Source organism: Pseudopodoces humilis, chromosome 9 (assembly GCF_049639895.1).
Source record: "Pseudopodoces humilis isolate 2021_Gansu_Grassland_sample_001 chromosome 9, ASM4963989v1, whole genome shotgun sequence".
In the NCBI taxonomy this organism is placed as follows: domain Eukaryota; kingdom Metazoa; phylum Chordata; class Aves; order Passeriformes; family Paridae; genus Pseudopodoces; species Pseudopodoces humilis.
The window spans coordinates 15352577-15374778 of NC_142208.1; the positions used below are offsets into that span (position 1 = coordinate 15352577).

The 22202-nt window shown below is 36.9% G+C and overlaps 1 protein-coding gene across 2 annotated transcripts in view; it reads right to left on the reverse strand.

Annotated features, from left to right (window-relative positions):
- Positions 1 to 22202, reverse strand: part of ADK (adenosine kinase) — a 273021-nt gene that overhangs the window by 219136 nt on the left and 31683 nt on the right. For both annotated transcript variants that reach the window (XM_005520516.2, XM_014250563.2), the window contains exon 3: positions 19872 to 19925. In XM_005520516.2, coding sequence (XP_005520573.1) covers positions 19872 to 19925 — 54 coding nt within the window. The remainder of the gene's footprint in view (positions 1 to 19871; positions 19926 to 22202) is intronic.

Genomic DNA, 22202 nt, shown 5'->3' on the forward strand with positions numbered 1-22202 from the left:
CAGTTGTACAAAAAAGCATTTGAAGTTTAAGAGCACCCTGTGGATCAGATGTCACAACTTACAGGAATTAATTAATTAATTAATTAATCCAAGGTAAAATAATTGCCTCAAAAAATACTTAAAAAATAAATTAATATAAATTAATATAATATAAATATAATATAATATAAATATAATATAATATAGTATAATATAGTATAATATAGTATAATATAATACAGTATAATATAATATAATATAATATAATATAATATAATATAATATAATATAATATAATATAATATAAGTGGTTAAAAATTTTCTACAACCTAAGAGTATTTGCCAGTGTCACCTACACTTTGTAATCTGCTATTTAAGTTGCTTGAAGACTCCAAGTTTTCGCAATTTCACTTTGTTTGATTCAAAACATAGTGTACATTTCCACATGGCCAAACTGTATTTGCTGGCTCTACAAAGTAGCCACAGGATTAACAGTTTACCCAGAATATTACCACCAGTTGTAATGGTTTAGAAACAAAAACAGAGTTCAAATTTTACTTCCACAGACCTCCACCAACCGCTGCTTCTTGGGGTAATTTCAGTGTCTGATACCTTTTCAAACTTTCCAGTATACTTAACTTCCTAATTTTCCTAATCAGCATCTTCTGAATCTAATATGCTACTATATCATTCTCATTTACTACACAGGAAAAGCCTTTTATTTTGAAAATTTTATTGAACAGGCATAATGCTTGCAAACCGAATCTTTGAAGAATATTAAAACAAGAAAGAAATGCAATTGTTAGAAATGTGGCGGTATGTGGAAATACATTTTAACAAGAGCTCCAGAAGTATTCAGGTATGTTTGATTTTTAATAGGTTACAATGAAATTATTCCCTGAACAAACTGATAGCCCTTTTATTTCTTTCCCAGCACTACTGTCACTCCATTATCTACTTTATTATACAAGTACTCATGCTCCAGTTGGTCTCTAAATAAATCATCCTCATGTAAGTAAGAGAAACTAGTTCCATTCTTAAATTATGAAATTTAGATCAATTTTCTGGCACTTTAAATCAATGTAACTAATGGTCCAATTTCAAATCAATTTGATGCATGTAATTTACAATAAGCATGCACATCCTTCCTCTGAAAGGCTAACAAATGAATTTTACAACGACCACACCATGACTATGGCAGGAATTCAAACAAGTTAAGAATGCTCAGCTATAAAATTTAAGAAAAAAACCCCAAACAAACCAACAAGGAGATACAAACCTCTACCTCCAAACCTTTGAAACTTAGCACACAGGCAGCACATAGAAGGTCAAAGTGCTGCTCTTCACCACAGTGATCCAAATGTACTGTCTGTACTATCCAGCCTCTCTCATCCACAGAAGTAGGTCATTTTTTTCATACCTGGTCTGTTGACAATTTGAGACAAACTGGTACTCTTTCCAGAAGTTTAAGAATAGAACTGATTTCTCTCTCTCACTCACCAGTGATAAAGTAACAATACTCACCAGAAATTCCAGTTCACTGATAAGATCTGGTAGACAGAAAAAAACCAAAACTATTACAGGCCGAGGAACAGTCATCAAAAAAAAATTTCATATCCTATACATTAGAGAATCAGGCCTCAGTCTAGATGCTCAGGTCTAACCTCAAAATTGAAGTCACTTTGATAACCAATACCAAAGAAACAGCTTGGCAGTCTATCAGTTCAAGAAAACTGAAGATGTTTTAACAGGCTTCAAAGCAAATAACAAGAAAATGAAAATAAAAAATAAACCTCAGAGAGGACAGTAGATGCATCATTTATCAATTTCCTCCTCCTTCTGTCAAAACTCAAACCACTTTCCCTCATTTATGTCAAGAGTCAGAGGGTGGCAACTCCCAAACAATGCTGCTTATTTCACTCACTATCTGGGTGGTACAAAAGCACAACTATTCCATGTCGTTCTTTTGCTACTCCTAACATTTTTTTCTATGTTCTATTGCTATTTAATATCTGTGAACTTTGTTATACTTAACTAATTTTTCATGCAGCAATTACTCTGACATCTTAGTATTGCAAATGAAATTAAAAATAGAAATGATACCAAAAAATCCTGCAGGGATGGTAGTCTCTATTAAAAGTTTGTGCTAAGCCTAAATGTAGAACTTCAACTTGAACTGCAAAAAGAGGAACAATCACTACTACTCCAAATTCAGTTCCTGAAGAACAAGCTTTTTATAAAATCTTAACAGTATGAAAACATCCCTAAACAAACAAGCATTATTAACAGCCAGTACATGCATTCCAGTCCAGTCATGATTTCTGTCTTTTCTTTAAATCCAACATTGGTGGTTGTTCTTTTCCAAGAACAGTGTGAACTCTTCACCATGTCTTCACTTATTTTTCAAATAAGATAAAAGCTTCAAATGCATTAATAGCTATGAGCTCAGCAGCAGCTGCCCCACATTTGAAAGATTTAACCATGCCAACATAAGCATGCAGATAGCTTGTGGATAGTAATGCATTGCCCCAAGGAGTCCTAGATCTAAATTTCATTTCAGGCTCCTATATGTGGAGCCATGATGGAACCAGACAATTAGCTGGCTTTAAGAGTAGCCATGCACTGCACAAGTATTTCAGGACAGCTGTCAGACTAGCTCTTGCCTGTCCCAGAGCCTGAGTTCACAGCAGCTGAGACAGATAAGGCACGCTCCTGGAACATTGTATCTTTTTTGTTTTGTCCAAGAAGAATTCAGTTTATGCGCTCACAGATCACTCTACAATTGGCATTCAAGTGAAATAGGTGGGGACAGATGAAAAATCAATTCAGAAGAAGAGGAAATCCAAACTAGACACTAATATCAAGGCACCTACAGAATACATTAGTGCAATCCATCCAGACACCACCCAGATTAGCTAAAGGTCTTTTCCTCACAGGATAATTCCCTTCTGTGTTATTAGGATTCCACATAACATCCATCTTCCCAACTGGTATTCCTGTATGTAATTCCAGTGAGTCAGATAAATTAAGCATCCTTCCTCTCCGCATTAACACTGACTTAGATAACCTATGGTCTACTTAAACAAACGAACAAATAGAAGTGGCATTTCAAGTCTGATTTCCAGAGCTGTAGTAACTTACAGGTAGCATTATACATCAGACAATCAAGATACTTTTCCTCATCTCCCAAAAACAGCCATAATCTCACCTTTCCACTGCGTAGTACGCAGAGAAGGTAAGGTTATAGCAGAGTATCTGCCCCCAAGGTAGGGTACTTGGAGCAAATTACTTCTACTCTATCAGCACCAGAACCAATTAGGCTAACACTGCTTTGCATCCTTGAAGACCAAGCCTATACTGCCTCATTCCAAACCCGTATTTGCGTGATGAAAGAGCAGGAAGAAAAAGCAAGTCCAAATGAATTCTTTCTGCTAAGAGAAATTGAAACATCAAGTACAATTTGGAAAGCAGTAAACATACACATCTTTGCTAACAGAAATTTGCATATTAATGTATAATACGCTAAATACACTAATTTTATATTGTTTGGATACACATATAACACTTGCAAACAAATCTTCAAGATAAACACCAGTTGAAGTCTGCACTTAATTCAATCAAATGTTCTTCATTAGGATCAAAGTTCACCCAATTCCACAGAATTGTTTTAAATAACGCCAAGTACTCAGAGACAAGTCATGACGCAATATGAGATATTTCCCTACTCCGTTCCCTCTTATTGCATCTTTGGGTGTTTAATGTTAAAAATTTAACATCTGCATACGGCCTCTCCTGCCTCAGTTTATTAAGGACTTAACAAGGAAAAATAATTCATTTCATTAATTGTCAAGATACTGCTTCCAGGATTTTCATTTGTTCATTCAACCGGCTTACCAATTTCAGCATGCTTCATCTTAGATCAGTTTGAATGCCTTAAACTTCCAGCCTGGTTTGATCTTGGTTAGCTTCTCTTTTATATTAAAAAACACTCTCCAACAGTCTACATTTTCTCCCTATCAAGGCTGTTGTCAAGTCTGGGACAACATCCCTAACGCTGAAGTTTTTAAGGCAGAAGAGGCAAGCTGCTCCTGGGAGAACGCCAAGATTTCCACCCTCCTCTTTTACTTGTGCATGTGTCTCCACAGAGTGAAAGACAGAGCTCCCCCAGACAGGACCAGTCACAGCACAACTGAAACAGGACAACTCCAGCAATTCCACCTTTCAGAAAGAGTGACACAAAGGTAACAAATGAAAGCCAGCTTACAGATTTAATACAACTGGTATATGAAGAGCAGATGAAGAAGAAACCAGGATATATTACAAACAAAAAAAATTTTAATAAATCAGAGGAGCAGTATAAAAGGCCTGTTTTCACCCTCCTTAAAATGCATCTATTAAGGATTCTTCCTCTTGCAAGATAGAGTATTTGGATAGTATGCCAAGATGCAAGAGGTGACAGGGCACTGAGGTGTAACCTTGTGTTTTAACTGCTTTTACCTAAGAGATTGGAAAAAAAGAAATGATATTTAGGAAAGAAAAATTGAAATATACAGATAACTGGAAAAAAGTTGGAGAAGGGACTTTAATACAGTGAAGATTCATGAATTTACACTACAAAGATACTGGACCCAAAACCATGAAGCCTGGACAGACGATATCTTTAAAAAATTGTCTTTATTTATCAAATTAAGCTGGATGCTCTCAGACAATATCTGTTTTACAAAATCTATCACAACTACAGTACATTATAAATTTTAAAAAAGACATATGTTACTACTACATCTTGATGTTGAACACCCTATCTATATTCACAGTCACACTGACTAAAACATGAGTTTGTGATGTGTTACTTCATTACACTCAGAAAATGAATCTCTAGTAATAAGAATTTAAGTGAGGCAGACCTATGACACACTGAACATGAGAACTCCATGTGGGAATGTACCTAGGATTTAATATTCCTTCAAACAAGGGATCATTCTGCTTCACTATTTCATACAGAAGCTAAACAGCATAGCAGCAGTCACATAATAGATCATAACGTCTCTTCCACATGCAGACCAAATAATCAAGGAAAAAAACCCTGAAAATCTGAGGTGTATCTGGAATCACCTAGCTACAGTGCTTCAGAAATTTCATTCCCATTTATTGACACTTTTTTGTATGGCCTAGTAATTTCTGAGCCAACAGTAAAACAAGAATTTGAAAAAAACCTAGAGAGGTGAATCATGTCAGTTTTTTTCCCCACTGTTAAGTAACATTACTTTATAGTGACCTACAAAAAAATGTGATATAAGGCATGATCAATGGAATCATAAAATACATTAATCAAGTTCCTTTAATACCTCACAGAGACAGAATTGTCCAATAAACATTCACAAAGATTTCGGATTTTTCAATTACAAGAACACAGATTCTTGCAGGTATTTGATCTTGCAGATGATCTCAGTTTGTCCCAGGAAGAGGGACACAAAGAAGGATACAAAGGTAATTTTCCCATTTTTTCTTTCTGAAGCACATCATCTTCAGGTATTCAAGAAATGAAGAAACTAAAATGTATCACTCTAAAAGGAGTCATCCATCTTACAGGGCTGTGTACATGGAATAAGATTATCATTGACCAAGATCTTCACTTTTAAGTATTTAAGGTCCTTTTCTATGCTAAGCAATTTTTAAAAACTTCAGCCAAGTGGAAATTAAAAAAAACACAACAAAATAATACAGGATCTAGCTGCCCATTTGCTTGTATCAAATGGGAAGAGTTACATATTCTATTAAACTATTTAAACATAACAAAGGGGATTTTCAACTAGAATTACATCTCTTCTCAACCCTCAATGCAAGAGGAATGGGTCCATTATTCATAATCCTTTTAGATAATGTCCTAGACATACTTAGTCTAATACTTTGCATCTCTTTTCAACTTCTACAACCTACATCTACCTGCTTCACGTAAGGACAACCTTCAGCCCAACACACACTACAAGTATAAGATAACACCACTTATCACTGTCATAATAAACCTCCACATGAAGCTCCAAAGTATGTTGGTCAACTCCCCTGTAAACTCCTGCACCTCAGCTTCCAGCAGAGATTCCCTGTATCTTCTCTTGCACCCCGCTCCTGGCCCCAAGAATCTCCATTTAGACCCAACAGTATTGCAGCATGTCCCTAAGCCTCTGAATTTTTGCCCAGACTTCTCTCAGAAATAGTCTGTCAACACTTCAAGACAGCTCCTCAAAGTCTAATTCCATCTTGCCTTATCCCAACTCTGTTCTTGATCAGAGTTCTAGGAAGAGAATTGCCTTCTCTGAGAATTTAAGATACATAGCATTTCCTCATATGACTATACACTTACTGTTCCCTCAAAAGTTTAAGTTGCCATTGACTATGTCTGTGCTAGATAGGGCTAACATCTACAACAGCAAGTAAACACAGTAAAAGAGTTGATGGGTTGAGACATAAAGGAGAAAAAGTAACATAAATCATATGAAATGATTGCCCCTGAAAAAGAAGACTGCAATCTATGCCTGTTAAAACAGAGACTTCGTGACAGGCTAAGAACAAAAAGAAATTTTTTAAAAAGGAAAAAAAAGAAGAAAAAAAAGCTAGCTACTCTCATATGAGAGAATTCAAGTAATAAAATGAAAATTAGAACTCCAGGACAGATGTAGCATAAATAAACTAAGGTCTTCCAGGTGCAGATGGAGGAAGCACACAGCTTCTGATTTCAGCAAGTAATGAACACATCCAAGAAGTAGCCTCTTAATAATATACCTGCTGAAGGTAAAACTGCTTCTAATAAAGAAGCTTGGTTTCTTAACAATGCATATTCTATTTTTGCTATACCAACAGCCTTACTTCTCTCCTGTGTTCTAGAAGTCCCTTCACAGTACCTTCTCACCCTCATTCTTCTCCCCACTTTCTCCAGCCCAGCTGCTTGTCTGGTGAAAAGGGAGGCCCCGCTGATCTGTGGTTCCCTGCGCTGTGGTTGGCTGGGTAGTGCCCATAGGCTGTTCCAGTCCATCAGGCATGATCCTATTGCGAGAAAAAATGTCTGTGTTCCTCCTTTCTTTCCATACATGCAGCTCTATTCTTTATCAAGCCCCTAACTTGCCCGAGACCCTCAGTAACTTCCTAGCTTACCCATTTTCTCTTCCCTGTCAAACACAGTTCTGATATTGTCCACTAAGCTTAATGGTTATAAGAGATAGACACAGAATAGGTCAATTGATAAAAGAGGCAGGCTATAAATACAGAAGAAGGTGTCTTGCCAAATCTCATAATTTCTTCTGAAGTCAGGACTGACAGCAGCAATAGTTTTCTTAGGTTCTCAGGACCTTCTTCATCTTCTTCTCCTCTCCCAGGCCTCTTAAAAAAATTTACTCCAATTGCTCCAGACAGATCAAAATATGTGAAAGAAAATGGAAGGGAAAGAGAGAGCAAGCACCAAAAAAAAATTTAAACCAGCTTGTAAGAAAATTGGTGTATGTTTTCAATTGTTCATAGCATATTCAAAGATGAATTTCAAAAATTTCTAAAGCAATTTTTACACACAAATCTCTATCTTATCACACTGCAATCTTTAAAAGAAAGCACACCTTTTCAAGTAGTTATTTACTTCTTGAAATGCAAATTTGTAAGAAGAATTCATTTTCTCCACCCTCAAAAAACATGAAGGGCTTTCAAAAGCTGATTTACCTTCTCATTTATACAAGGTAATGCAGTATATTTGCATAAAACAGTCCAAACTTTTTTTTTTGTAATGTAATAGGTAGCTAACTATGTAACCCCTGCCGTTTTAAAAGACAGTCCCCTCGTTAGGAAACCGTTCAAAGTGACAATTTCAGTAACTCAGCATCTCTTTCGGGATAATTAGATGTATTATGAATATGCAGATTTCACACAGCTGATTGGCTCAAATATATCCCATTCCTCAAGAACATCACCTTTCCAACAAAAAACTGTATTAGGAAAGGCAGGCTGTCATCCAAACTCGTATTAAACATTCATCTGCAAAGCTCCAACACTGATCACACCAAACAGAATTACCTTTGCCCAGCCTTAATGAAGGTACAGATTGTGGATGACTATTTTACTACTGGTACTGTGACCTCTATACATAGGACTTCCTTGCAGCAAATCTTCACAAAATCTTTCCTGGGCACAGGGGTGGAGATTTCATGCCATCTACATTATCACAGAAAAGTTAAATAACATAACAATAGCACCATCCAGTGGCAGTATTTTCCCTTTGAGATATTCATCACTCCTAACACTCAGAGCGTGAAGTCACTGAAGCACTGTAGAACAGGTAAGGACGATACTTTAATTTCTAATAGGAGTTTTTTGAGCAGCCAGCATCCCAAGAATATAGGGATCTTGGTGGGAAATGCAGTACTAGCAAAGAGCTTGAAAAGAGCAACTGCACATACAAATAACTGGGGGAAAAATACTGAACAAAGTAACAAATATAAGACTGTGAAACTTGTAAATACTACAACATCTGTAGTTCAAGTTTATTCTGATACTGAAACCTTCCAAGATATTCAATGAAAGTTGAATGTACTTTTACCTGAACTAGGAGGCTGCTTCTTGTTTTTTAAGCAGAAAATTATTCAGTGTCTTCTCAGTATATACTTCAAAATTAAACACACAAACAAAAAGACAACCCTGGATGTTTCCACTAAAAATATGTATTTGAACAACTGCACCCTGTATATTTTACACCTGATTGTTCCTCCCTCTAGTTTCTTTATTCATATTAATTTAAGATTTTCCTTTCTATTCACTTATTTGAGGTCCTATTTCCTCAGAAAAACAAGTATTTTAAATTTTCAGTACCAGAGTGGTAACCTGCACTCATGATAAGCACCTGTGGCAGAGCCAAAAGAAATCCCAAAAAACAATGAAAGGGGGGGGAAAGGCTGTCATACAGTAATTGCCAACTGCAATAACCAGAGCAACAGAAATAAAGGAAGTACTGGTTTTAAAGGTATTTGCTGGGTATTTTTCTCAGAGTAGACAGTATATAAACAGTCACAAAGTTTAGTTCTGTGTCCAACCCTTGACACAGGCAGATCCTTCCAGCTTTGGAAGGATTCCCATAAAATATATCAACCACTAACACATGTATTTGGACAACTATGATGGCAATTTTCCTCTTCACTGTGAAGTGGGATATTCACACTACAAAGTTTTAACAAAGCTACTGTTTGTTTCTAAACATTCTCATAGTTGCTTCTGGAATTTTAACCCAATTTTTTTTTTCTTAGAATTCAAGAAATCTGCACAGGACTGTGTCAACAGGTGGGAATTGGTAGGCTTATTCACTGATGCATAGCAACTGATATACCACTCTTGCTGAGTGCTAGAAACGAGATCACCTCCTTTTAGAGAAGTTCTTTAAATTAGTTCAGAAGTTTTCACCAAATCTGTAAGATAAGTTGTCACTACAGCTTAAAATCAGTGATAACTGCTGGAGTTGCACAGTCTATTTAAATACCCAATTTCACCTTAAAGCATCCAACATATTTTTGTACTAATACTTTTCCAAAAAAAAATTCCCTTTTTTTTTCCCCCCCCACATAGTGGAAGACTGTGGCTCTGCTTTCGTATCTTTGAAAGTCCAAAGCACACATCCTGCTGAACTAAATTGAGGAAAAGCAAGACAGGAGAACATGTGTATTCAGGGGTATTTTACAAAGATATTAGAAATAAGTAATTGAAACTAAGTAATGCCATTATATTGCCACTGTCTGTAGCTGTCTTGTTACTCCCCTCACAACCAGAACCAGTGACACCAGTTAGAGAGACAAGATCAGGCCAGGACTGACATAATGGGTGCAGGATGGTCCAGATGCTTAACTGGCACAGGGAGTTTATGTCCATCACCTCCCTCACAGCCCTGCACTCGCCAGTATAACGTCTGTGTGTTGCAGCTGCTCTGCAGAGACACTGGCATCTGCAGCTGCAACTGCACCAGCTGACTCATGTGACCAGAAGGTACCACTGAATCCCTTGCAGCAGCTGCACTCCATCTGTGATCACTGGGTTGGAGACAGAAGCTGCAGTGTGTGTCAGTTGCTGTTTCCACTTCTTGTAAACAAGGTCATCTGATCATACAGCCACAACAGCATCAGGGCAGGAGACCCCCTTCAGAATAAGCAGACGGCTCCATCGTTCAGGCACACAGCTTCTGAATGTGCAGCAAGTTTCCCATGCAATTTAGAGCCAGCTACATTCCCTGTTTACTTTGGCCACAAATCCATAAAATTGCAACCTTATCTGGTCTGAAGCTTCAAGAATAAATCCATTTAGATGTCTGAGAGACGATTACACAATACAGTGATTATTGAGCTATATAAGTATGTAGATTAGATGATATTTCCTTGTAAGTCTTCAGTGTTATTCATGAGCAGTAGGAAAGCAAAACAAACCCCTGCAAATTCAGAACTGCACATCCATACTGAACACATATATTTAAGACTGCTAAGCAGGGGATTCCAGATGTCCTGATTAAATCAGATGGTCAACTTTAGGTGACTTCTTCCATCACACTACTAAAATGGCTTAAATCTCAGTATTTTCCTCATACTACAGGCTACCCTGTCTGCTCTATGTTTTTGCCTGTAGGGGTGCATGGGTGCACAGAACCTTACCCTAGCAAAAACACATGTGCACGTTCTCCTCACACACAGCCTTGTCCTACTGTCCTGGCTCCCCTGCTTAGAACCATTGCTTTTTTACCCCCATGGCACAATGTGTAATCCATCCAATTCCCTCTTCACTGTTACAGGCAATAGTTCTCTGTTCCATCCTACAAGCAAACTTTGCAGTGGGAAGGAAGCAGCTCACCATTACAAATTATGTAGTAAGATTGCACTGTCTCCACATGACATCTTACTATTTCCAAAGACCCTTAGAGGAGGGTAGACAAATATCTGCCAACAATGAAAAAGATGCATCTCTAGCTGGATTGGGGGATTGAAACAAAATGATCTCTTGAGGTCTCTTTCTAGAGTTCTATGAAAGGAAAGGCAATTAATGGGCAGCTACTAAATTATTTTCACACAAGCCATTTAATCTGCTGTGATAGATGACCACCTTTAAAACAGCAAAATTCACTATTCTAAGCACTAATTGGTACTCTTGGGGCTAAGCTTAACTCAGAAAAGACTGAATGGGCATTAGAGACTTATCTATTCTCTGAGTTGCTAACAAACAATACAGCTTATTTTATGTTTTATTTGTGGTCTTACATCTCTAAATGAGGACACTTTTAGAGCTAAATTAGCAAAGATACTGCATTATCTGCTTTGGAAACAGAATATCTGATGTGATTCTGCCATTTTCGTAACAGGGCAACAAGCAGGACATCAGTGGAAATTCTCTGGAAAGTCAATTCTGAAGAGTTTCAATAAAAAAAAGACTTTAAATGAGAAAATTGAAGTCTCAGCACAGCAAAATTTTATACCATGTTATTCATTGCACTCAAATGTCAGAACAACAGGACTATGCTACAATAAAGTTCATTACCTAATTTAGGAAAAATTATGGCATTATATTCTGACTAAGTCTCTCATGGAATTATGAAAAAACAATACACAGTAAGTACACATACTTTATTGATTTAAACAGAACAGGCAAACACAAGTGCCACCAAGAAATAAGACCTATTCTTAAAATCCTGGGAGTTCACAAAAGCCTAAAGCTATTAAAAAATCAAATGCAATGTGTCTACATTTGAAAATTCAGCTATAGTGTATCTTCTGTTACAGTATTTTTTTTTTCACTAAAATGCAAAAAATATTGGAAGTTTAAATTCTCCATCTAATCTCAGGATTATTAAAAGAAATTACTAAGAACTAAAAAATGAGTATTTCTGTTCTCTTTGGCATTGGCCAGCTTTTCGATAATCATACCAGAAACACATTAAAAACCAGAACAAAATCAAAACTGAGTTTAGAGAAGAGATGATTACACTCTTATTCAGGGTTTTGCAATTTCCCCATACCAGTTAACATGGCAATCTGAACATGAAAGATGTTTGTGGTCTGCATTATAAAAAAAACCCCACACAAACCCCCACCTCACTCAGGTGTATCTCATCTGAAACTCAAACTGCATGCACATGAAATACACATTTCTTACCTCCACTGGTTTTAAAGAGCCTCAGTGAAAGAGGTAAGCCCCCTCACCTCCAGCTTAGAAGTGTTTAAGCAAAAAGATAACAGTGCACTGTCAAGTTCTTTCAAGTAGTTAAAAGCTTTAGACATTTTACACCTTTTACAACAGGTTTCAGAGAGCTTCCACCAAGGTGGCTGCTGCTCAAAGCACCCCTCAGCTGGTGGCACACCCGGCACTGACCACACCCTTTGCTGGGGCCTTCAAACAGCACCTCCATTTCAACAGCTTTGATGTTACACCAATAAAGTCAGAACAAAATCAGAATTAAAACAGGATCTGTCAACAGAAGATCATCTGAAGGTTCTTCTTCACACACAGTATACTTAAGGCAACAAAATTAATGTAATTCCATAAAATGGTTGGGTGAGTATTAGCTTTTATTCTGATGCTGGTCCTATGCCTAGAGGACTGTGAGCAAAATACATGTATGAAGTACAGTAAGTGAAAGGAATAAAAATCACACATTAAATTCTCACTCTCTGTTTCAGAATATGCAGTTCTTGCAGTGTAACTTGCAGCTTGAAGTTAAATAATTACTCAGACAGCTCAAAACCATTCCTCAGCCATCTTTAATATATTCTCTTTCTAAGAGACACTAAAACAATGTATCTTCTAGGCTATTAAAAGGTCCAATTAATAATTGCTAAGTTTTAGGAAAATCTCAAGTTTAGTTCTACATTGCATAACACAAAAATTAATACTCTCAAGACAGATCTTTTCCAATTCTAAATTGTGAAATAAAGATGCAGAAACCTTAGCTAAAAAGCAGCAATACCAGGAGATTTTTGCATGTTCTGTAGAAAAGACCATATCTTATTCTAAGAGTGCACCCCATTCTCTATTGGAAAGAAACCACTACATTGACAGAAATATGCAGCAGTATGGAAAAAAAAAATCATTCTGCATATTCAAAACTCAGTCTTTAAATATGTCTGTCATTGCACACGGTCCTGTCACAACTGCATTAGCACCACACTTCATCAATACCGGGAGTCAGTGCAGTTGAAACATTAACACCGTTTTTTAACGAGCTGTAAAAATAAGAAAAGTGCCAAGAGAAGTCATGAGGGAAATCTTCTGGACAATCATGTCTTACTGACTGCCCTAACTGCATTTATTGGAAATGAACCCCAGGAGAACAGGAAGGCGCAGGCATCCTGTGCTGTGAAGCCTTGGCTACAAACACTGGGTGAGAGGCAAGCTGAAGTGGAGTTCAGATTACTTGAGCCTTCCAAGTCTGAAAGTTCAGTTCAGGGCTGTGGGTTCTCTGCTCAGTCTGTGCGCGAGGGGGAGCTCAGGAACAGACAAGCAAAAGGAGAAATGTTATTTCCTTGCTTTAAAGCATGTATGTCTAGTACACACTGAGGAATCGCTGTCAGGAATACATCAGGAATATTATCTGGAAGAAAAACAGGGTAACCTGGCCTCATTACCTCACACAGAACAAACAAATAGGTGGTCCATGTCAGTCCACCTATTCCTGCACAAATTGTCAAAGTAAGAAATCAATTTAACTCAATAACCAGTACTATGAGAGTTCCTGTAAGCAATGAAATTTGAGCTGGAATTATCATTTGGAATATTACAAAACACCTTTTCCTTGAAGGATCTTTTGGTGTCTCTTTTGTACCACCTATGATATGGCTGTGATGACACAAATATATGAGATTAAGAGCAAGGCTACAGAAGAACTGTGAATCTGACACTAGGAACTTTAAAGCAAATAAAGCTTCAATCATTTAGCAGCTGTTTTTACACCTTGTATGTCACATATATAAAATATTTTGGATTCTCCATTGGTTTTTATATCCGTCCTTCTCCTTCCCCTCCAGCACTCTTCCTTCCCGCTACCATGGAGGTGTTATATCACACATTAGCCTCAGATAAGCATCTCAGGCTACAAAACCAAGCTCCCCAGAGGAACATAAGCCTTGCTCTTAACTGCCAGCCATAGCTATTATCAGAAGTTTTCTTCTATTTTACATCAAATAAGCACTGTGTCATACAAGAATGAATTTACACCGATTTCCAGGAGCTGTTTAACAATAGAGAGTATTCTAATAGAGCCTTTAAAGCCACATAGCAAAGTTGGGCTTTAATGTAGTATACACACAAAGGAACATGAACAGAGGCAAGAAGGCTCAATTAAAACACTGTACTGATACATAAGCACAGTTTTAAAACACTGATGCAGTCTGCTTACCACCCTGCACAACTACTGTGCAGATGACTTATTTAACTTCTCCAACAGCAGGATGCAAAATGAAGTTACACACTAACTTGAAATTTCTGATTTTAAATTTAAGCGTATGTAAAGACTGCTCCAGGAAAGAAGTTGAAAGTATTTCTGCTATAACTTAGAACTTTAACTTCTAGAAATTTTATGTAGGACTGCCTGTTATCAAGAATTTCATAAGCTGATTCCTGTACTGCTAATTTGCATTGGTGCTATAATTCAAAATAATTGCATGAAGGGTGGACACACAGAAAAATTAAAGAAAAAATACAGAGGGAGGAATCTTTAATAGAAATTCTGTAGCTAACCATAAATCTTTTTTTTTGTATATCTGACTCAAGCTTTTATGTGTGTGTGTATATATAAAGTGATAAAAACAATTCTACAGAAATCAAACTGCAATTTAAAATAATTTCTACAGAGGGAGCCAACAACTCAAGGAACTGGATTAAGGAAACATTCCAGATCAGCACAGAGTTCTTCCCAACCATCAAGCTCATTCCCTACAGTTACAAATTTCTCAAATACCCACAGCACATCATCCAGATTCTTACACTACAGAATTCCCAAGTACTTAATGGAAGTTTAATTAAATAAGTTGTTAATTACAAGTCATGGAACAATCAGAGTCAATATAAACAGAATTTTATTTGCTTTGGGAGAAAAGTGGTAATTCAAGAGATTAGTCATTTTAAATTACTATTTATTCAATAAAAAGAGACATTTAAGAGTTTTCCACTGTAAAAATTATTTTAAAAATCGATTTTGTAAAAATGAGTATCAATTGCATAGCAGAGATCTTTATTGAAGTTTTCAGACAAAACTACACAGGAAACAGGTCAGTATGATACTTGAGCTAAAAAAAAAAAAAAGAGGAAGAAATCAAAAATAAAGTTGTGTAAAGGTGGGAGCTGGCAAGTTTTTTCATTAATCTGGGCACCTTGTTCTAACTGCCATAACAGTTTTCCACATTAATTCATTGCCAAATCATATTTCATAATATATACTAAACCACTCAAAAGTAATTACAAGTGAGGTATATTATATCAAATAACTCAACAGCTGTGACAGGTTCATATATCACCTCATCCATACAAATCACCTATATTGTCAGCATATGTTGAGAAGGCCAACAAAAGACTTAAAGCTTCGTATTTCTGATATTTTACTCTCTCTTCCCCCTGCTTCCACAAACCATTTCCTACCCTCTTATTTAGCTTTAGGGGGAAAGAGGATGAATAAAAACCAAAGGTATTTTAGAGAGCCCTAAGCCCAAGAGGACAGACGGAGCTCTGCGAGTGCTACCGAAGAGAAACTGCCCCCTCTAGTGGCACAGAGCACTCGGCTGCTTCCAAAGGAGCTGTTGGATGCACAGCCGCATCCCCCTGGTGACCCACAGCTCACGTCTCTCTCCCTGCAAGCTGAGCCAGCAATGACACACGGTTGCACTCTAATTGTGCTTGCGGTCGGGTCCCTTAGCTTTTGTACTGAAGTACTGTGACAGTGACTAACTCGAGGTAGGCGCCCCGCCCCCAAATACAAGGAAACTGCTCTTCAACATTCCCATGACATGGTTCTGATCCCCTTCTAGCTCTCTAACATACCCAGACTACTTCTAAATCCTACTGTAGATTTCTCTACTCCTTCCCAAGTACCAGAGGCCTCCTGTAATCCCCAAACATCCCTATTATGACTCCAAGATCGACCCTTCCACTTAAATACCTATCTACACTGTCTAAGCAAAACCAGAAAATATACACACACCACCTCCTGCTAGATGTTACAGGTAAATCAAAAATCCATCAGTCACCCAAAAAGCTGTCCTCAAATTTAAGAGTCCCTCTCTCCCTTGTTCAGTTTCACAATGAAAAATATTGAGTATGCAGGTAAGAATGAAATCCCTCTCAGCTAACGTGGCAGCACAGCAACACATCCGCTCTCTCCCTTCTGACCAACACATCAAAAACTGACTGAAGAGAAAGAAAGCTGACATCTATCTTCTTCCTCACTTCATGGTCTTGATCTCTGAAAAAAGAAAGCTTATATAATCAGAAACACAATGCAGATGTCACATTTCTTACTCTCTCCTTCAACTAACTTTCAGAAGTGTCCCATCACAGCCAAAGCTGCTTAAACAAAACAGTTGATAAAACTGTTCAACCAGCAGTCAGCCAAATCTGCACTGAACAAGTGTTCTGAAGCACTGCTTACAGACTCAGCGGTAGTACTGAATCCCAAACAATGTTTATAAAACTCACAATGACTGTATTTTAGTAGTCTATGTTCATACAACCTAGTCAAGCTACCAAAATTTGGCTAACAGCCCCCAATTTAGTACAAGAAAGTATTAGCAAGAAACCCCAACTCCTGTGTCAACACTTACTCTACACAGTGAAGATGGACTCTGTATTAAAGTATACCTACTTCAGTATCAAGACAGCTTAGATCACATCCCATCACTTGCTGCATCTAGCCCAAATTTATTCCCCTAAAAAACTTTTGATGTGGAACCATAGTAAAAAAAAAAAAAAATCAGCCTAGGCAACAGCATACACAAGTCTATGCTTGGATCATATGACCTTCAGTTAAAGCCATTCAGTCCAATTCTGAGAATTAAAAATAGAAACAACTCTGTAGAAGGACCATACAAAGGGTCAGAAGAAATATTTGTTTGCCTCAGAGTTTATATTTTTTTTATTGTTCTCAGGAGAAAAAATATATGCAACATTAAGGCCTCACCAATCTTATTATGTCCAAATTTCCCTAGTAGTCCTGCAGGTCTCTGAGTGGAGGGGGATTAGTTGGATTAGGAAAGGTGGGAAACATTTGCAGGACATCCCTCGAGCCACAAATGCATACTTCCTTTGTAAAACACCAATGCAAACTGAAAATACCACTGCTCCCTCACCTTTCTTATTCCTGCTGCAGAACAGCAGGCTCACCAATGAAAGCAAGTGTGTTGCTCATTTGATTCCCTACAACATGGGCATGGCTTGGCTTGATCACCAGTGCTGATGGCTCTAACTAATCTGCTAATTTTACATGGAAGTAGGTTGAGCTGTGGGACAGTACCCTCCACCCTTCATGAGGTACATTCAGAAGTTGACTGGGGTGGGGAAGGAGTAGGAATTTCCAGCTAAATTCTGAAAAAATGCATATATGCACAAACTTAACAGCTTTAGTGCTAATAAATTCCTGTTAGAAGTGTACACAAAATGAAAATACAAATTTAGAAAGCTGCTAAAGTTGAAGTGAACTGAAAGCATGAAAAAAAAAAAGGTGATCTTTCATACCTTAGAACTTAAAATAGAAGTTAAGCCTGATGCCATGCCTGTAAACCAATGCCAGTCTTAGTGGCTGTACTTATCTCTCTAGATAACTAAGACTCAAGGACTAAAGGATCAAGTCAAGTCAGGGTAGCAGGCTCAGTTACCTTGGGAGATAAGGAATTCATTACTGAACAAAATCTACATTTTTATGAACAACAGCTATACAGAAGTATCTCTGAGAAACTGAAGAACATCTGACAGTCAGATAAATCACCATGATGAATTTTAGATGAAGAATGCTAAAAGAAGTCTTCTTCACTACTAGGGAAGATAATATAAAAGCTGCTGACATTTCAAAGGCTGAAAGAGAAATTATTTTAAGCAGGAGGATTTTGGCACTGAAGAATAACATGTAGAGACTAACTTTGTATTTGACTTAAAAACACTACCACAGGGTCAGAAGAATAAGTTTATAACCACATTAGCAACAACTACCCTACTGGTAAGTTGTCTTGCATGTTTCCTAGAACTGGTATTTCTTTTAAATATGAACATCTACTTAAACATCGGAAAAGGTTAATTAAGTATCTAACAACTCGTCTGTAAGTTAAATCAGGGAATTTAGCTTGAAGGACTGCAAGTGCTCTGAAGGTCAACAATGTGCAATCTGTTGTGTTCACATGGTCCAAGGAGAAGAGTACACAGCATTAGAAAAGTTCCAAAGGTCTCTCCTGAAAACAACGTGACACTGACCTACAGGAGTATCCAGTGACATTCAAGATGACAAGATCAGAGGCAAAAGCATGTTCAACCTCTTTCATTATGCCCAACAACATATAAATCATCTCAGGAGCTAACTCAGTGTGTACAACAAAACACTAAAGAAGGGTTTCTGTTGCAGCTGATCCATGTAAATCTTGAGTCTTACTAAATTTTCTGTATTAATCAAAATTTTATAAAGAACTACTTTAATAGATAGTTCAACCCTCCATTTAAGAAGGGACTATGCTGTAAACATATCAGTAACAAACATGCAAGTAATATGCAATATACCTAAAACAAAAAGCTGAAAGATGACTTAACTACTTCAAATGAAATATCTCACTTCAAAAGGTTCAGTTTAATCAGTATCTATTGAACAAATAAAGCTTGTGTACACAGTACAACTTGTACTGTCCAAAATACAGTCCTGCATGTGATTTAACTTGTGTTAATCCTTGTGTTTAACCTCTCTGCATGCTAGTACTTTTAACACTTCTAGCTCATAGTATCAAAAATGGGTTAATGGGTTAATCATAGATATGCTGTCTGTAAGGGGTGTATCATTTGAGTGTGCTCTGCACAAAACCAATCTTATCTGCTCATCAAAGACAACTGCTGTTGCCTGTCCTTTGCCTGGAGCTCAAGCAGTTTTAATGTCACAGGTACATTACCATGATGTACTAACTTAAATTAAATGGCTTTTTCCATCCTCGGAAAGAACATGAGACATTTGGTTAGTAATTCAATCACTAAGGCTTTTGGAAAAAAAAATCTTTTCCTGAGGAATTAAATCCTTGTTACCAGAATACATTTTTATTGCTTGAAATATGTGACCTTACTAAAAACATCCAAACTTTTAACATGGGAAAACTTGACAGCTATAGATGTGAATTCATCTGAAACAGGTACATTATCTTACATGAGGATAAACTGCATAAGTCATTTGGGTGTATCATGAAATAATGCAAAATAACGTTAATGTAATAATGGAAACAGACAGTTATGTGCAATAGCCTAAAGTTTAAAATAGCAAGGAAAAAAAGGGGTGTTAATTTTATATATAAGCATGCAGATGAACACCAAATGGACCAAATTCCCCACTATCTCTACCCTGAAAACAAGTGGAAGTAATCCTACAAATCTGTATCTAATTTAGAAATTAACATAGACATTTAGAATGAACATTTAAATTGCCTCAGTACCAACTACAGTTAATAAGAATAAAATAAAAATAATTTTTAAAAGAAATTAATGAAAAAATATTTTTAAATCTCTTTTTGCAAACAACTGGTCTTCAGACAGACTGCAATTTACAGCAGACAGTACTAAAGAACAAGAGTTAACATTTTTGCTAACAGGTATTTATCAGTAAAGCATGCATACATATTAAAAAGTATATAGGTAACATGCACATATAACACCACAAAAAAGCTTACAGTTCTTTGTGCTTCTCCTCTGCCAAAATTTGGTCATTTGGCTTCAGCCCATACCTTGGGAAAAAAAAAAAAAACCACAAAGCAGTTACTCACATGAGAATATGGCCATTAAATGTAGTTTTATAGTTTCAAATTATTTAACTATGTGTTCGTGGATTCAGATACCTCAGTTACTGCAAAGACAGTCACAAAACTTTCTAAAAACTTACTATGTGTTTATCAAAGTAAACTTAACATCACACAAAATTTTGCATTATATACTGGCTTCAAAGTCTACTGGATACTTTGGCTATCGACTAAAAATCACTGCACTTCATACCATGAACCATACATCAATCTTACAATTTGTATTTGACAAAACATGAAAGAGAGGATTACAACAGAAATGGACAATAGAAACACTAAATGTGGCTTTAGTGTTTCTCCCTGTACCAAATATAACTATTAACATAAATACCAAAATAATTCTGTAGAAAAAAAATATACTTTTAACAACAGGTTATTTAGGAAAACCTCTGCAGTCTGTACAAGAAATTTCTGATAAAAGTGAGTGCTTGAGAGAAAGAAACTTTTTTGCTAGCTTAACCTAGTAGTTGATTTAACAGAACAGGTTGCCAACACAGCCTGATCAGAGGGAAAAAAGAATGCAGTCTCTGCCAGGAAAGCCTACTGCCAGCCATGCTGCAGCCTGCACTGTCACTCACTGTGGAAAACCTTTAAGGAGCAACCTCACTTTTGTTCTGCCTCAGAGCAAAATCTTCTGACATCTCAAAATAAATTCTTATAGTGTTCTGTGGGGTTTGTTTTTTTTCTCTTGGATTTGATGGGTTTTTTGGTTGATTGGTTTGTAAAACATTCATAATGTAAGCAGCTAGAAGTCAAGTGTCTATTGGACACTGCAAACAGCTATCTGCTTACACTGAAGAAGGTTCCTGCTGTCTCTTTGTCCTCTGTTTCAGACCCTTGCTCTAGACAACTGCAGAACCATCAATTATTCCTCCTGAGGAAACATTCTGGTCACCAACAACTATATTCAACCTATCTTGCAAAGTTATTTTTGTTTATAACAAATAGGCAAAATACACTTTCCCTACTCCTTACAGCATTTTCTGATGATACTGTGAAACTCGTAATTTCAGTAGCCATTTAAAATGCAAGCCTCAGTGCCAGGCATTCTCAAGCTCACTAGTGCTTGCTGCAGTCCGACATACAAGACACTGACTGATTTTTATTGTTCACAAACGCAGAGATTGCCCCACGTTATTTGCTACAGTATCATGCTGACTTGAATCCATTCATCCACTTCGCTGCTAAATCCTTGGTGTAGACACTCCTAATGAGGATACAGTGCGGTTCATCCTTGTTCTTCCAAATGCAGGGCTCATGTTTGACTCAAGGTAAGAAGGGTTTCCTGTACAGGTCACTTGTTTTAATCACCCAGTCTTCTTCATAATTTATCATCCTGTCCATTTTTAAGACACCAATTATTACTGTTAAAACCTTACATTTACTTCCAACTTAATATTTTCTGTAATCAACAGTATCAGGCTTTTTTCTTACATGAAAATGGATCTAGCACAATCCCAGTCTCTTCATAATGCTGCTAGACCTCCTCAATATCTCCATTTGTCATGTCTTAATAAGCATTTCACTGAAAGCAAATATTCATGTATCAGAGAAAACACAAGGAGTTACCAGGAAATGCTAAAAGGAACATCTTTCAGAAGTGAAAGGACACTATCTCTTCTTATGAAACCTGCAGTCTGACTTAAAATGAAATCAGGTCTTTGTCCAAAGGATTTATCTGTTATAGACAGATACACTAATATGAAATCCATTTTGCAAATGGAGAGCATTTTTCCCATTAACAAATATAGCCACAGAAGGTCACAGACATTCTCCACTAAAAATTAAGCCGTGTGCTTCTTCTCTACCAGCAGTCAGACTACTTCAGCTTCAACTGAATACAATTTTCTCTTCTGAAAAATAAAATCTATCTTTGAGCATTTCAAAGCTTCCAGAATCCTTGTTACTACACTTTAATCACGATTTTATCCCCACAGTTATTTAGAGGGGAAAAACCCCAAACAAATAAAACCTGTCACTACTTACTCAGCCTAATAAGTCAGCTACTACAGAAATCATTTAACAGAAGGGTAATGCTGCTCAACAGATGTGTGATTTTGGGCTACGTTAATGTTACTAACATACCACAGAGGGGCTGGGAGGGACACAGTTGCTACCCCTAAGGCTTGCAGAATGGTTCCTTTGGTGAACTTCAGCTTACACAATCTTTTTCACCACCACCACCACTTTCTTTTACTATGACAG